Below are 17,759 nucleotides of genomic sequence, written 5' to 3'. Positions count from 1 at the left end.
TAGGGACACTGTTGCTCCTGGGGTATCGGCGAGGACCATTCGCAACCGTCTCCATGAAGCTGGGCTACGGTCCCGCACACCGTTAGGCCGTCTTCCGCTCACGCCCCAACAACGTGCAGCCCGCCTCCAGTGGTGTCGCGACAGGCATGAATGGAGGGACGAATGGAGATGTGTTGTCTTCAGCGATGAGAGTCGCTTCTGCCTTGGTGCCAATGATGGTCGTATGCGTGTTTGGCGCCGTGCAGGTGAGCGCCACAATCAGGACTGCATACGACCGAGGCACACAGGGCCAACACCCGGCATCATGGTGTGGGGAGCGATCTCCTACACTGGCCGTACACCACTGGTGATCGTCGAGGGGACACTGAATAGTGCACGGTACATCCAAACCGTCATCGAACCCATCGTTCTACCATTCCTAGACCGGCAAGGGAACTTGCTGTTCCAACAGGACAATGCACGTCCGCAGTATCCCGTGCCACCCAACGTGCTCTAGAAGGTGTAAGTCAACTACCCTGGCCAGCAAGATCTCCGGATCTGTCCCCCATTGAGCATGTTTGGGACCGGATGAAGCGTCGTCTCACGCGGTCTGCACGTCCAGCACGAACGCTGGTCCAACTGAGGCGCCAGGTGGAAATGGCATGGCAAGCCGTTCCATAGGACTACATCCAGCATCTCTACGATCGTCTCCATGGGAGAATAGCAGCCTGCATTGCTGCGAAAGGTGGATATACACTGTACTAGTGCCGACATTGTGCATGCTCTGTTGCCTGTGTCTATGTGCCTGTGGTTCTGTCAGTGTGATCATGTGATGTATCTGACCCCAGGAATGTGTCAATAAGGTTTCCCCTTCCTGGGACAATGAATTCACGGTGTTCTTATTTCAATTTCCAGGAGTGCATTTTCTTTAACAGTAAACAATGGGTGGCAGAATAAAACAGGAAAATGTTAATGTATTCTTGGAAAGCTATGTCTGGAATCAATGAAACAACTTTATAATCAAAGAGAAATACTCACTCACGTATAGAACAAGGCTAGAAACCTTCAAAACCATAAGTTCCATTTAGCAAATGAAGTCCGCAGGTTGCATTGAAACAGTACCTATCTACCACACAGGTGCGGCTCATGGCTTCCATACTGAGTGAAGACTACGACATTTATTGGTTGGAACTAACCTACACCTCAGGCTATGCTGCAGATCAGTCTGTCACCACAACCAAGATTTGAGATTTGAGAGGGGGGGGGGCGGTGCAGTGGCAATATCACACTCCACACTCTAGCCAAACGTTTACATACCATATCCTCCTACTGTTTCATAATCAACTATTAAATAACATCAAAAGCTAACTGCAAGATAAAATCTATAGGTAGCTTATTTATCCCACTACTTCACATTTTCCAACAGTTTACTGCAACAAATCTTACTAAAAGACACATTTTGGAGAGCTCTCTAATGCTGCATATGTTAGCTTTGCAGCATGCGTAATATTTTTTATATTTTCATACGGTTAATGTTCTGTGTGCTCAAACTGCAGTGTTTATGAGTTTGGATGACAAAACAGTGATGTTTCCATGATGTCACCAATCTTTTGCTGTGACTGACTGACATGAGCAAGCCAAACAACCGCCATGGTAATTTACACACCATATTTGTCAAGTATATTTCCACATAACAGAAATATGCATTTTAAGTGATAAGGCGCACACAATCACCCAGCTGGATTGAGTATATCAAACCTGTGATGTTTGAATACAGTATTACTAGTGCCCTGCTTGACACAGTGACATCATTTAAATATCAGGGCATAATGTTGCAAAGCGATATGAGATGGAATGAGTGTATGAGAACTGTGGTTGGGAAGGGGAATGGTAAACTTCGGTTTACTGGGAGAATTTTAGGAAAGAATGGGTCACCTGCAAAGGAGACCGCATATAGGACACTAGTGCGACCTATTCTTGAGTACTGCTTGAGTGTTTGGGATCTGTGCCAGGTCAGATTGAAGGAAGACATCAAAGCAATTCACAGACTGGCTTCTAGATTTGTTAACGGTAGTTTCGAAAAACATGTAAGTGTTACGGAAGCACTTTGGAAACTCAAATGGGAATCACTGGAATGAAGGCTACATTCTTTTCGAGAATCACTATGAGGAAATTTAGAGAACCAGCATTTGATGCTGACTGTCGAACGATTCTACTGTCACCAACATACATTGCATGTAAGAACCATGAAGATAAGATATGAGAAATTAGGGCTGATACGGGGGCATACTGATCGTCGTTTTTCCCTCACTCTATTTGCAAGGGGAGCACGAAAGGGAATAAGTAGTGGTACAAGGTACCCTCTGCCATGCACTGCATGGTGGCTTGCGGAGTATCTATGTAGATGTAGATGTAAATGTACACTTCTCTGTTAAAACTGCATGTATATCCTTGCATGGATTTACACAGTTTTGTTCTTTATTCATGTTTACATTGAGTCTGTAAGCACCATGTTTCTTTACTTTCATCCTCATCGTGTGTTCCAAAATTTTAGCTGATAAATTGCACAATGAACTCGCATTGTGCTGTTTCCAAACCCATGGTATGTTGCTGTTATTGACAGGAATGTAAAACTCACTAAACCCATGTATCATACATCCACAAAAGGAAACTTGCTAATAATGCACATTTCCCGCAATCAGCAAGCAAGGAAACTAAAGTAACAGGACACATTTCAGGCCTTTTTTTCCTCTAATCATTCGTGAAACTCTCGTTAGGTGGTGATACTTACGTTACCGCACATCTCTGATGAGATATCTGCAAACTTATTGCAACGGTGGACAGAATAGCCAATGACAGAAAGAAAAAAACTGTGTAAAACTCTACAGAAACAATAATACTAAACAACAATTAATGACCCAATTAAGCATAATACAGATTTACAGAGACAGGGATTCAATAAAGGAAGTTTCAGCTACTCTGTTCATTCCCTTTTGATGTAAGCAATGGAACATGAAAATTGTGTGCAGGTTTAGGCTGAAGCACCGGAGCCTTTGGGACGCCCATAAGGGCTGTACTGAGGAAGCCACAACCCAAAACCTCTGCCACACACATCTACGCAGCATATCAAGGTGCACCATTAAGAATAGCTACTAACTGTTCAAGAAACATCACTTGATCAACAGTTCCACAAATGTTTATCACCATTAATTAAATCCGTGTGGGGAATATGCGAAATTTTTTCTGATAATTTAAATTATGTAACATATTACTGAGATTTTTTTAAAAATATATATTTTGGGGTGGCTCCGCTTCAGAGCCTTCATCTACATGCGCAGATACTGAGGCAAAAGAATTGTCTAAAGAACAGGAGATGAATTATTGTTGCAACTATATATTGTGCTGATATTTATTTTTCAAGGTCCTATGATGCACAGTGAGTTTTGTATATGACTGTCTGCTACAGACAGTAACAGGCGCCAAATTTCTTACCACGATGAGAGCCCAATGGATGTGTTGACAACATAATTCATACATTTTTACTTCACTAGGTAAACAGATAAAGATTTTAATGATTGAATAACTCACTGCTTCCTCTGCCACATTACGCCTAAGTGAAGAACAGTGTAAGCAATTCCTCCTTGCAGTATTATATTTATGAATGGTACTGATACTTTTTAACTGTCAATGACTGATAACAATTGACTGATAACAATTAACTTCATAATGGAGTAAATGTAGTCTGTTGTCAGTATGCTGAACTGTATAAAGAGCTTTCAGTAAGAGCTGTAATGGACACCACATATCAGCATTATTACATATTTCTGTGTAACAAATACTTTCTTCTTGAATGATGAGTCACCCCAGCATATGTCACAAGACAGTAGTGAATGAAAATATAAAAAGTATGTAAACGTTTTCACATTTCCATCTTCAAACTCTATCATCAGTAACACAAATGTTACAGAGGTTAGACCTTTAAGATGATCTGTAACACGTGAATACCTAGTTTCGTGTCTAAAACAAAGATGGCAGACAAACAGGGCTCATATCAAACAACGGAAAATCCAGGATGGAATGTAACAATATTATTATGAAAAGGGTAGTCGCTACTCACACCCGCATGCGGGCGCGCGCACACACACACACACACACACACACACACACACACACACACACACACAGGAGACCATATTCTCTGGCTGCAGAAGCCAGACCAGTCTGTGTGTGTGTGTGTGTGTGTGTGTGTGTGTGTGTGTGTGCGCGCGCGCCCGCGTGCGGGTGTGAGTAGCGACTACCCTTTTCATAATAATATTGTTACATTCCATCCTGGCTGCAGAAGCCAGACCAGTCTGTGTGTGTGTGTGTGTGTGTGTGTGTGTGGGCGCGCGTGCGTCCATCTGTTGTCTATTTTCGACAAAGACCTTGTTGGCCAAAAACTCATTTTGTGACAGTCTTTTTGTTGTGCCTATCTAAACTCAGCATCTACAAAGTGTAGCAGCATGAAACTGGAAATTAGTTGCAATAATTACACCTCTGTTTTTGAAACTGATGAACAATATTTTATTCAAAATAATTCCCATTACTATTCATACATTTCTCCACATCTCCAGCAGACTAGGAGCGCCATGCCAAAGAAACAGTTCTTCTTTTGAAACAAACCCGTAAGCTAGCCATTTTCGTACATTTTCATACAAACTGAGGCATTGTTCAATGAGAGGACGTACCAGTGATGCAAATAGATAATCAGATGGAGCCAAGGCTTGAGAATAAGCCACATGCCTAGTATTTCCCAACTGAACACCTCGACTGCTTCCCTGACCTGTTTTGCTGCGTGTGATAGGGCGTTATCATGGAGCAATATGACTGTGTTGCCTTTTTCCATATTCTGGTCGTTTTTCATGTAATGCTTGATTTAAATTGATCATTTGCTATTGGTAGTGATCAGTGTTAACAGCTTCACCAGGTTTCAGTGTCTCATAATAGAGGACACCCTTCCAATCCCACTAAACATGGAGTGTTGTCTTTTTTCCAAAGCAATTTGATCTTGCAGTGGATGTCTGGATTCACTTATGATTTACGACACTTAGGATTCTCAAAATATACCCATTTTTCATCACCTGTCACTATATGATGGAGAAACAACTTTCTTTTGTATTTTGCGAGCAACATTTCAAAGTAGTATTTAGACTTGCTTGCTGTCTTTCTTTCAGTTCATGCAGTACTCATTTTTCCACTTTCTTCACCATCCCATAGATTTCAACCAAACAGAAACGGCTTTCTGCAACACATTAAATTGTTTCATGGGTTCCTGTTGAGTTTGAGTATCATCTTCATCCAATAAGGCCTCCCATTTGTTGTGTTTGAACTTTTTTGGTGGTTTCCCGTGCTCGTCATTTCTCATGTCAAAATCACCACTTTTGAATTTTTTGAACCACTTGAAATACTGCATTTTCTCAGGAGCATGTTCACCGAAAGCTTCGATGAGCGTTCAATGTGATCCTGCAGCAATTTTCTTCAAATGATAACAGAAATACAATGCTGTCCACAAATCATAATTTGTAGGCACAAAACTCGACATGTTTACTGTTTTGAAACAGATACCGATGTATGGAACTTGGGTTACTGTGTGTCGACATTCGTTGTCAGCCATTACAGGAAGTAGATGGCACTGCAAAGGTCCTACACTAACGGCTAGCACCATCTACACCTGGTATATGATGAGTAGCAACTATCCTTTTCATAATATTATTATAATCAATAACAATACATTAATTAAGCCTTAACTTGAAGATATTTCTGAGACTGTACATTCAAAGTACGGCCTTGTGTGGAAGTGAACTTCAGACTGTGGGAAAATTGGAAAAGAAGACAACTGAAGCATTTGAGATGTGTTGTTACAAAAGAACACTAAACACTAGGTGGACTGATAAGAAATGAGGATTCCAGAGATTAATCAGGAAAGGAGAATGTGGAAATCACTAACTCACTGTGCAAAATAATTAAAGGGTCACTTTCTCGAAACCACCCTGATTTCAATGCAGAAGTCTTAAATGTGGCTTAAAGGTCCCTACAACCTTCCTCTGCAATGGTACAAATGCATGGTGCACTGCAAGTCACCCTCATGCTCAGTAATGCTTAATGAGGTCAGATTTGACCAAATTTCACCACTATTCAGCCCAATGCCACTGTGGTTGCGTCACACAAGGGAAGGTCGTTACATCAGCTCCTTAATTATGTCTCACACATTCTCTTGATGCCTCTGCGATGGAGGCCAGAATTCCAACACCAAGCACTGAACACTTAAATCATGCCGGGTTTCTTATGGATGGCCGAGGAAAACAATTCAGACATTCCATCCCTGAGAACTTACACAAAAAGGCATCAGGGGTTGGCATAAAGGATGTCAATGAAACCACCTCTTCCCTTGGGGTATTATGCTAAAAAAGCATAGACGTACTTTCTGGCATCGGCAGCCAAAGGCTGTGGTCATATGTGAGAGAGGTGTGTGTGTGTGTGTGTGTGTGTGTGTGTGTGTGTGTGTGTGTGGGCGCACGCGCGCTGTCTATTTCTGGCAAAAGCCTTGTTGGCTGAAAGCTCATTTTGTGACAGGCTTTTCGTTGTTCCTATCTGCGACTCAACGTCTCTGCTAATTGGTGAGTAGCAACTATCCTTTCATAATATTGTTACATTCCATCCTGGATTTTACATTGTTTGAACTCTCTTTCCTGCTTCAGATCACATTCATATTTTGTCAAACAGTTTTGTATGATCTCTAGAAGTTCCAGCTTGTATACTAGAGAAAAAAATGCAGTTGCACTATACTACAATGGGGTCAGATAATGTTCAATGTGGTTGCAGTCCCATGATGTCCTTAGAGAAGAGTTAAATCACCCTAGGTGAGTCAGCAGCATCAAAGATTGTCAAGAACTTTGTTCTGTTGCATATCAAATTGCAAACTGTTGTTTCCGACCACACAATGCATGTAAATGAATACTCCAGATTCGGAACGGCAGTGTATCTGAAACAGTTTCCTTGGTCATCCATCAGAAAACTGCAGCATTTTAATGTTAGGTCAGTTTCGACACTAACCTGACCTACATCACAGAGGAGTCAGCAAAGGGGCGAGTGTGAAAAGGGTGGCAGGGCAGGGGAACAACTTTAAGTTTCCCACCATGTGACATGTTGGGCAGAATTGTTCTGAAACTTAGTGGCAATGTGACCTTATTATCTTAAACCTCACATGAACATCTGAGCTCTGACTTTTTTTCTCACACGTGTCAACACCTTGCTGTCTGAAGCTTTGCAGAGCCTGAGGGTGACATCACTGGGACTCAAGCTTCTGCACCATTATGGAAGAAGATTATTAGCACCTCTGAGCCAAAATTCAAACTTCTGCATGTAATGAATAAAAATGACGGGGAGTCAATAAAATTACCCTTTAAATCTTTATCGCAGAGTAGGCCAAGGGACAATATCACAGGACACATGTTAACACTTCAGAAGGTAGCTTCCACACATGGGGCAAAAATAGAGAAGACAGAGATTGGAATATATCCAACAAAAAATCAAGGATGCTGGATGAAGAGTGACTTGGAAATTGAGGTGGCCAAAATCAAATTAGTCATGGGGAGAGGGGGGTGGGGGGGTGGTTAGGTAGGCAGGAAGAGAGGTTGGTTGGTTTAAAAGAGGGAGGGAGGGGCCAAACTGCTATGTCATTGGTCCCCCGTTCCGATTAAAATAATTCAAGGGTGGAAGTACAATAATCGAGACATACAAAAAACAATTGGATGAAAGGAGAAAACCATAAGAATGACAGAAGGGCAACAAACACTAAAATGGAGAAAATCAGACAAGAAAACCACAGAGACATGCAAGAAACAGGTAGAAGACATCAAAACAAGAGAGCAGATTATCATGGCGGCTGACCATGAGAATAAAAAGGAGAAGCCAGCCACTCTGCAACACATTAAACCTCCACCCTCTAAGCACTTGGGTGGAGGACACAAAATCCACCCTCACAAATAAAACATAAAACTAAAGCTGCTGTTGAGGCATTGTTGCCCAACACCAATGATAGGGTGCTGGAAAAGTTAAAAGTCTGCTGCAGAGTGGCTAAAAATGGGCAGTCCAGCAAGAGGTGGACGACTGTCATTTCTGAGCCACAGCGACACCGAGGTAGGTCCTTGCAAAGCAGGACATAATCATGTGTTAGCCACGTATGGCCAATGCAGAGCCGACCAGAGGACAACTGATTCCCTGAGAGAGGACCACTTGGAAGACTTCCACACATTCGTAGTCTCCTTAATGACAGTTTGTTGTGCGTACTGTTATGCCATTCTGCCTCCTACAGCAAAAAACCCTGCGGCATAAGACAAAACGCAGGTCAGTTTCAGAGATGCCCATCTCTAGAAGCAGTTTCTGCGTAGCCTGTTTTGCTAGCCCGTTGGCAAGTTCATTACCTGGGATTCCAATGTGTCATGGGGACCACACAAATACCGCTGAACGACGGGACCGTTCCAGGGCTGAATGGATGCTATCAAAGGATGGCAAGCATAGCACTGGTCAATAGCTTGTAAACTGCTTAAGGAGTCAGTACACAGGAGAAATGATCTCCCAGGACATGAGTGGGTGTGGTCAAGAGCACGAGATGTGGCCACCAGCTCTGCAGTGAAAATACTGCAGCCATCTGGCAAGGAGTGCTGTTCAGTATGTCCTCCATGGACATATGCAAAGCCTACATGACCATCAGCCATTGAGCCATCGGTGTGAACCACTTCATGGCCACTCTACATGTCGAAAATCAAGAGGAAGTGATAGCACAGAGCCACAGGATTAACGAACTCCTTAGGGCCATGTGAAAGGTCTAGAAGAATCTGCAGCCTAGGTGTATACCATGGAGGTGTGCATGGATTTGGCCCTCGAGGAGAGGTGGTAATGGGAAGGACTCCAGTTCAGACACAAGGGAGGGACGCGAACCGCGATCCTAAGCCCTGACTGGGCCGCTGATGCGGGAGATGAACTGCCATGGTTGGGAAAAGGAGACGGTAATTTGGATGCAAAGGAGAACATGTGCAACATAACTGGCGGGCAGTTGTGCACACCTAACCTTCAATGGAAAGACTCCAGGCTCCACCAGGAGACTGGTCACCAGACTTGTTCTAAAAGCTCCTGTCACAGGCGAATGCCACAGTGGTGCACTAGGTCGAGTAAACGCAATGCTGAGGGTGCCGCTGAACCATAAACCAGACCCCATAGTAGCGGCAAGATTGAACAAGGGCTTTGTAGAGCTGCAGGAGTGTAGAGTGATCTGCATCCCAGTTGGTGTTGCTCAGGCAGTGGAGGGCATTGAGATGCTGCCAGCACTTCCGCTTATGCTCATGAAGGTGAGGTATCCAAGTCAATTGGGTGTTAAAAACAGTCCTAATAATCGATACGTCTCCACTACAGTGAGTGGATCGTCATTAGGGTAAAGTTCTGGTTCTCGATGAATGGTGTGATGCCAACAGAAATGCACGACACACGACTTCGCACCTAAAACTGGAAGCCTTGGGTAGAGCTCATGACTACACCTTGTGAATGGCTCCCTGTAGGCACTGCTCAGCAGCACCAGTACTGGAGGAGCAGCACAAAATGCAGACGTCATCTGGATGAAAATCAGGAGCGAGCCCTGGAGACACCGCTCACCAGGTGTTGGTGTCTGGAAAACAATGTTCGGATGGCAGACTTTAGGGACACAAGATTACCAGTGGTAGAGCGACCCTGGCGGAAGCCGCCCTGACTTGGATCCAGTAGGCCACATGACTGCGGGACCCAACTGCCGACACACCATATGTTTCAGCAGCTTACAAAGAAAGTTGGTGAGGCCAATGGGCCAGTAGCTATCCACATTCCACATCAGGTTTTGACCGGGTTTGAGCACTGGAATAATGGTGCTCTCCCGCCATTGTGATGGAAAGACGGCATCACACCAGATCCAGTTGAAGATTACTAGGAGATATTGCTGGTAGTCAGATGAGAGATGGTTAATCACCTGACTGGATCCCATCTGGCCCAGGAGCTGTGGCGGGGCAATGTGCAAGGGCTCTGAGGAGTTTCCACTCTGTAAATGAGGCGTTATAGGGGTCACTGTGGCGTCTAATGAACAAGAAGACTTATCTTCCCATCCACCATTTAAGGACGTGAAAGGCTGGGGGGTAGTTCTCTGACGCAGAGGCTCAAGCACGGTGTTCAGCAAAGTGCTCCACAATCACATTTGTGTCAGTAGATAACACACCACTGATGTTAATGCCAGGGACTCCTGTTGGGGTCTGCTACCCGAAATGACGTCAGATCCTTGTCCAGACTTTGGACGGTGACGTATGGCACCCAATCGTCGACACTCGTCTCTCCCAACACTCCTGTTTCCATTCGTTTTATAAGCTGGTGAATGCAGACACGGAGCTGCTTAAAGGCTATTAGATGCTCTAGGGAAGGGTGCCTCTAATATCGCTGTAGAGCTCGTGGAAGCTATTTATTTTCTTCAGCGCCTTCTGGCGACCAGCATGGGACTGTCTTTCGCATTGGGCACCCTAAAGAATGAGGGATCACGTTTTCCGTCGCAGAAATTATCGTTGTAGTGACCTGCTCAACTGCAACATCGAGGGCACCATGTAGGTAGATTCAGCGGTGACATCAGAGGTGAAAGCACCCATTCTGCCTTGTTTACAGCCTATCTGGGTAAGTGTCTGTGGGCATGATGCCGGGGGAGTGACAAGAAGATGGTGAAGTGGTCACTACCACACAAGTCGTCATGCGCTCTCCAGTGGATAGATGGGAGACAGATGGGAATGCAAACCGAGAGATGAATGGCTGAATGTGTGCCATGTGCCTCTCTGAAATGTGTGTATTTAATAGGCAGAGGTCGAGTTGTGACAAATTTTTGACCTCCCTACTTCAGCCAGTAAGTATGGTGCCACCCCAGACAGTTAATTCCTGTGTTGTCCTTATCCTGGCAGTCACAGCTTCAAGAGGGGTTTGAAGGGGCACAGGTTCACTAAACACTGAGTTGAGCACATAGATGCAAACTTCACCTGACATTCTATTATAGTCAGTACAGTTCCTATAATATCCCTTATAGCCGCAGAGGGCAGGGCTCTGCATTGCAGGGAACCAGGTTTCCTGGAGGGCAATGCAGAAAGCATATGTAAAGCTTAATACTTGCCAGAGCTCAGCCAGGTGGTGGAAAAAACCACCGCAATTCCACTGGAGTATTATGTGATAGCGAGACTGGGAAGGCCTCAAATACTCAATGAGGCACTCTACGACTCAGGATCACCTGCTGCCACCAGATGAGTACCTGTGTGATCGACATCCATTGTGTCTGAGGGCTCAGCGAAGTCTAGGTCTTCAGCGGACGCCAGAATCTCCACCTCATCCGCAGAGACAGAGCTTCTAGGTAGTGGTGGTGTGGGTGCCACCACAGTGCATTGGTTCTTGGGGGTCTTTTTCAATTTAGGTCTCTCTCGCTGCTCCTTAGGTTTGTTTGGCTGGGAGAGCTTCACTGATTCAGTCTCAGGGACTGAGGAGGACTGTGAGGCCCTATGATCAGTTACCTGTGGTTGCTTCAGCCACTGGTGGGTGTCAGCTTTGCCACTAGTATGAACCTGGGAAGGGAGTGACACAAGGGATCCCTTCCTGATGAGAGGAGGCGAAGACGACTTACACTTCTCTGGCTGAGAAGTGGGAATTGATGTCCCCAATGGTTGGTGCGTGTGTGTGTGGGGGGGGGGGGGGGGGGTCCTGAAGTAGGTTGTGCAGGAGCAACAGGGAGGGAAGTGCCCCCCATCATCAAGGAGGCATGTGAAGTCTCACGGCTCTGAGAGCCAACTGTATGCAACGGAACGGAAGATGGTAGAACTGTTGTCATAGCGGCGGTGCAGGTTGACGTCATATGCACAGGATGTAGCCTCTCATATTTTCTCTTGGCCTCAGTGTAGGTCAGTCAGTCCAGGGTCTTGTATTCCATTATTTTTCTTTTTCTCTGGAGAATCCTGCAGTCTGGCAAGCAAGGTGAATGGCGCTCTCTGCAGTTGACACAGATGGGAGGTGGGGCACAGGGAGTATTGGGATGTGGAGGACATCCACAATCCCAACAGGTGACGCTAGAAGTACAGCGAGAAGACATATGGCCGAACTTCCAGCACTTAAAGCACCGCATCGGGGGAGGGATATATGGCTTTACATCACAGCGGTAGACCATCACCTTGACATTCCTGAGTAATGTGTCACCCTCGAAGGCCAAGATGAAGGCACCGCTGGCAACCTGATTATCCCTCACACCACGGTGGTCACGCCGGACGAAAGTGACACCTCACCACTCTAAATTGGCGTGCAGCTCAATGTCAGACTGCAAAAGAAGGTCCTTGTGGAATACGATACCGTGAACCATATTTCAGCTCTTATGGGGCGTGATGGAAACAGAAACATCCACCAGCTTGCACAGGTGAGTAGTGCCTGTGACTGGGCAGAGGGTGCTGTTTTGATCAAGATCAACCCTGACCGCATTTTGGACAAGCCCTCCATCTCCCCAAACTTGTCCTCTAAATGCTCCACAAAAAACTGAGGTTTTATTGACAAGAAAGATTCCCCATTAACTCTTGTACATACAAAGTACTGGGGTGAATAAGCTTTGCTGCCATCCTTAGCCTGGCGTTCCTCTCATGATGTGACCAGATGGGGGGGGGGGGGGGGGGGTGTAGAATGATTTGGGGTCTTATTTGTTAGCACTGAAGTTGTTAGACTTGACCGCTTACAGACTGATGGTGTTTGACCACCAGCAAGCGATGAAATACTACGCTTCATGGCGTGTCGTTAGCCCTGATGCCACCCACTCCAACCAGGGCCCCTCCCCACGGGCACCACCCAACCGCAGCAAAGGCCACCATTGCTGGGAGTCCCGATGCCTCAGGGTGACAGGCATCTACTGCTTGGCAAATGTGGGGAGTTAATGGCGCAGGCATCAGCAGGGTGATCCCTGTGTGGTCAGGGGGCTACAACCAATATGGTACATGGCGGCCCCACCACAATAGACAGGTTACCATGCCACATATCAAGCGCAAATGAGCTAAGTAGACCATTATCATCGACAGTGCAGAAAGTGATACTGCACAGAGGATGGCGGAAAACGCACTCAGGAGGGTGACCTCAATTAACAGCTGGAAATGAGACAAAGTGCAGGTCCACGTCGATGAAAGATGCGAGAGGTTTCAGCACATCATGGACTCTGTGCACCATGTAAGGCTCTCTTCCCCAATTGGCTCGCTCTTCAGGAAAATTTTGATAAATGGAGGTCAAACCCTACAGGGGACCATCACATAAAGGCCAAACCGAAATGTGAGAGACTCCTTTTGGTTGCCTCTTATGACAGGCAAGAATACCTTGGGCTTATTCTAATCCCCGGACCTGCAGGAGAGGGGTTTGCTGGAAGGTAGGGAGTGGTCGGAGAAGACACTACTACAGAAAAATATTTAACACGTTATTCACGTAGGTCTCAGATGTAAATAAGGTACAGACAACAGGGCTCTATTTACTGGAATGGAACTGAGGCTATATTATTTTAAAAATGTAGATGGATTTAGACGTATAAGCTGTGTCCATATCCAACACCATGTACATTACACTATTCTTTGTAGACTCCCCCATTTACCTCCCCCAGATTTCAGTTTACACAAAGTAATGTGCTGGATTCAAAGAGATGTACAAATAGCTCAACTGGCAACGTACCTTACCTGAAAGGCACATCTGGATTCCAGCCCCATTCGCTGTCACCTAATGAAACTTTTTAAGTACAAAGTGAAATTTTTGTCAATAATCTCCCACAGTAACTGACTGATGATTAACTCTGAAAGATACTGATTGGTTGTATGTGACAATTTCAGTGGTCAAAGAGTACCTTAATGAAAGTAGTCATTACAGAGCACTTTGTATCAAGGGCAAAACGTATGTTCAGCTTGTGAACTGTTAAACACTTTTAACATCTTGAGGAAAAAGGAGAGGATTGTTATGGCATATTGTCCCTTGTAGTGACCTGAGGATCTCCTTTAAGCCTCAGAATGGTAACAGATAAGAAATAATGAGAAATAAAGCAAAGCTGGGCCTACCAATGATCTCCCGCAATGTGTTAAAAGTGCCAACTAGAACAAACTGTGGTTGTTTATGAGAATGGAAGACCTTGAACTGATGTTTTATCTTGCACTAAGCTAAATGAAGAAACCGAGAAGAAAAATGTCTACCATGTCTTCCTCAGCAATGCAGTTATGTGGAAAGAAGGCTTAATCTTCATACTGTACTATTTCTTTTCTTTTCACCAATTACATTTGCTATTAATGAGTAATGAGCAATTTAATGATCATCTGTTCCTTGATCATCCTCCAAGTGGTTCTTCCTCTGTTACTTAAGACTTTTTAACTCCTTGTTCAATCAGTTCAAGAGATATTTAGTATGAATATGTTGTGGCTACTGCAAACAGTAATCATAACTGAAAAAGTTTGTGTGTAGTATGAAATGAAATGTACTTAATTGTCATCCACAGTACGTGTAGAAATATATGCTTTGTAATACTGGGATGATCTGTAATCAGTTTAATAATGAAGCACAAATGACACTGCAGACAGGAACAGATTAATTACTCAATGACCAAATATTTGCATGGTACCTGCTTTAATATTTCTCAATTCTGTTTGAAGCGGGCAATTACAATACTACGGTTTCTTTATTTTGAGGAGCTATCAATGTGAACAGCATCTTATTGGAAAAGAGAGGCCCTTGTACACCAAACAACACACTATAAGCAAGTTAAAAAAAACTAATGGTTACATAAACCCACTGTTCACTGATAATACTGACTACACATACCAACAAAACATAGAAGAACCTAAATAATATACTTGTATAAAAATCCAAATGAAAACCTGGGTTTCATTTCATTGACCAGGAAGTATTTCACTGGAAAATATTTGACACACTCAAAAGCTTTCCTGAATAAGTGTTGTACTTTCAAAAACCAAGATCTTCCTACTGTATTCTGCAATTGACTTTATTTTCTCATCTTTTACTTAAATATTTTTAATCTCACATCTGTATAGACAGCATACAATACAATACAACCAACACTTCACATTCCAATGCATACCTGTTCCTTAAGCACATCTTTCTCCTCTCGGGCCAGTTTATGAAGCTGGTTGGATTTTATACGCTCTGTCATGAGTTTGAAGTTAGCATCATCCTTCTCCCTCAACTGTTGTATCAATCTTGAATTTTGCTCCTGCATATCTTCAAATGCCTGGCCTGTCACTTCCATCTCATTCAACAGTGCTTCTTCTTCCTGTAATACAAAGCAGAAGCTAATTCAGATCATTTTGTACTTACTGGAAAAATGTGTCATAAAACAATTTATATTGAAAATACAAGTAGTAGCAGCAGGCGTTGGGGCATCTACAATGGCAGCCATGAATTAAGCTTTTAATTTTGTGTTGTGATGAATCACAATGTTAGGATGAGTTTTATTCACCACCACCTCATAATGTGCACAAATACACCATGAAAATGGTATTGAGCAAATCTCATACACAAACTATTATTTGACAATTTAAACTGTAGGCTCAGTTGTAGTGTGAACTATCTTGCCCACAACCAGATAGACAATAATTTCAGTTCAATAGGTGGTCCTTGCATCACAATGAAGACACAGTGACCATAAAAAAGTCTTCATGGACAGACACAATAGCATGCCATTACTTAATGGCAATGATAAGAAAAAAGGTATGCCAGTGGCAATGTAGGAGATGGAATGCAACAGCAGAAGTCAAGAATCAATGGTATGCAAATTCAAGATTCTGAGGTGAGTGCAAAAACCTGAGAGAGGGAAGGAAGATAGATAGAGATAGAGAGAGAGAGAGAGAGAGAGAGAGAGAGAGAGAGAGAGAGAGGAAAGGAGGCAAATTGCACATAATAAATATTCAATTGCTAATATGGATGTGTGTGTTGTTAACATTAGTTTCTCTGATATTATGAAAGCTACAAGGAAACACCAGTTTCAAGAAAATTTTGGTTTTAAACAGTGCTACAATAAATAAATGAATGATGCCAGAACAATTGCAAAAAGAACCTATTACACATAATTTTTACGAAAAAAATAACAATGGAGAGGGAGGAACAGTGCTGAACCCATAGCGTCAGTGAACATTTAATTATTGTGAATACTGGTTATAACATGGGTTTCAATTCTGAGTTCATAATACACATGTGATTCAGATATAGATGCCAATGACTATGACTATGACAATTTTGTATGGACCTTTGTTCAGTTGGAATTCTCCCTTAATTATGGCTATTTTAAGAATCTTCCATGTCACAAGTAGAAGAATGAATCACCTACTTCTAGTCTGCTAAAAACTGACTCAGCCCTGGCCTACCAGTAATCAAACACATTATGAGCCAGTCTTCTCCCATTTCTTCCACTTGTACAATTATATCACTGAAAGATTTAATCAAGAAAACTAATAAATTAGGAGACAGAATTTCCAGCCAGCACATATCTTCAAGAAGCAAAATATGTAGTACTGCAAAAACACACACACACACACACACACACACACACACACACACACACACACACACACACAAAAGATGGTTCCTTCTCATCAATGATCAGAGTCATATGACCTTCCTTTTCAGCCTTCCCCAACCTATCCCTCTCTCTAGCCCAAGTAAGTAATTATTAGTTCCAAAAGCTAGGATAGTGTGTCACTTTTATTTTTCTGTGTTTGTTGGCACTACTGCACATTTCAGCTCCTGAAATCTAGTACTGACTGGCAATTCTGTCTCTTAATTTATCAATAAAATTTTAGAAGGAAACAACTATTTTACCCTCCACTTGCTGCCACACCATCTGGAGACATCCCTCCCAACATGGTGTAAGCCTTATGCTTGACACCATGGCAGTGTTTTGCGGATTCAGGCAGCTACTCAGTTGACCTTATGATCAGATATTTTAACCACAAGAAAATGTGAGGAAGTTACTATGAATCAAACTCAGAAACTCTACATCAGAAACAACCTATGGAATGGTAATCACTGAAATTGTAAATATATCTGTCTACATGGATTTAAGTAGAGCCAGGACTGTTATCTGCAACTCAAACGGCACTAAACAGATTGACAAACACATCACTATGGAAGGTAATTATACAGATATTGCTTGTGGAATGTTGTGAGAAACTGAGATGCAGTAAATTTGTCAGAATGCTTGAGAGCATATATTGTTACTATCCCTCTCCATTTCCTCTAGCAAAAAATACAACATCGCTTCCACCCTAACTGAGTCTTCATTTCAGTTTCCTCAGTCATACAAAGCCACTTTTGCATTCTATCAACAACTCATAATTTCCTTTTTATATCTCCCAACATTAAATCCTACCTCACCTATTAGAAAGGACGATATCACACAGCACAAACTGTACAAAAATTAAAAAAAAATTAAAACAGATGCCTTTAAAAATGAAATGCATAATATGAAAGTCATAACTTAAAGAAGGGATTTCACTGATGAACAGCAGTGCAGTAAATAGTAGGCAAAGTAGGTGTTTAAAAGTGTTCTGTATTTCAGAAGTACAAACTTATTCACACTGGGAAGGAAATCAACTACAGTCTGTTAATGCCTTATTTATAGCCTTACAGAATATCCAAAAGTCAGATGATAAATGAGGCTCAGGTGTAACAACAATCAACAAAATCCCATC

The 17,759-nt window shown here is 43.2% G+C and overlaps 1 protein-coding gene across 3 annotated transcripts in view; it reads right to left on the bottom strand.

Annotated features, from left to right (window-relative positions):
- LOC124613811 (E3 ubiquitin-protein ligase Bre1) overlaps positions 1-17,759 on the bottom strand; it is a 286,869-nt gene that overhangs the window by 12,827 nt on the left and 256,283 nt on the right. For all 3 annotated transcript variants that reach the window (XM_047142534.1, XM_047142541.1, XM_047142548.1), the window contains one exon: positions 15,152-15,343. In XM_047142534.1, the coding sequence (XP_046998490.1) occupies positions 15,152-15,343 (192 nt within the window). The remainder of the gene's footprint in view (positions 1-15,151; positions 15,344-17,759) is intronic.

The sequence above is a fragment of the Schistocerca americana genome, chromosome 1 (assembly GCF_021461395.2).
Source record: "Schistocerca americana isolate TAMUIC-IGC-003095 chromosome 1, iqSchAmer2.1, whole genome shotgun sequence".
In the NCBI taxonomy this organism is placed as follows: Eukaryota; Metazoa; Arthropoda; class Insecta; order Orthoptera; family Acrididae; genus Schistocerca; species Schistocerca americana.
Note: the sequence above shows the minus strand (reverse complement) of the source record. Positions and strands in the feature narration are given on the sequence as shown.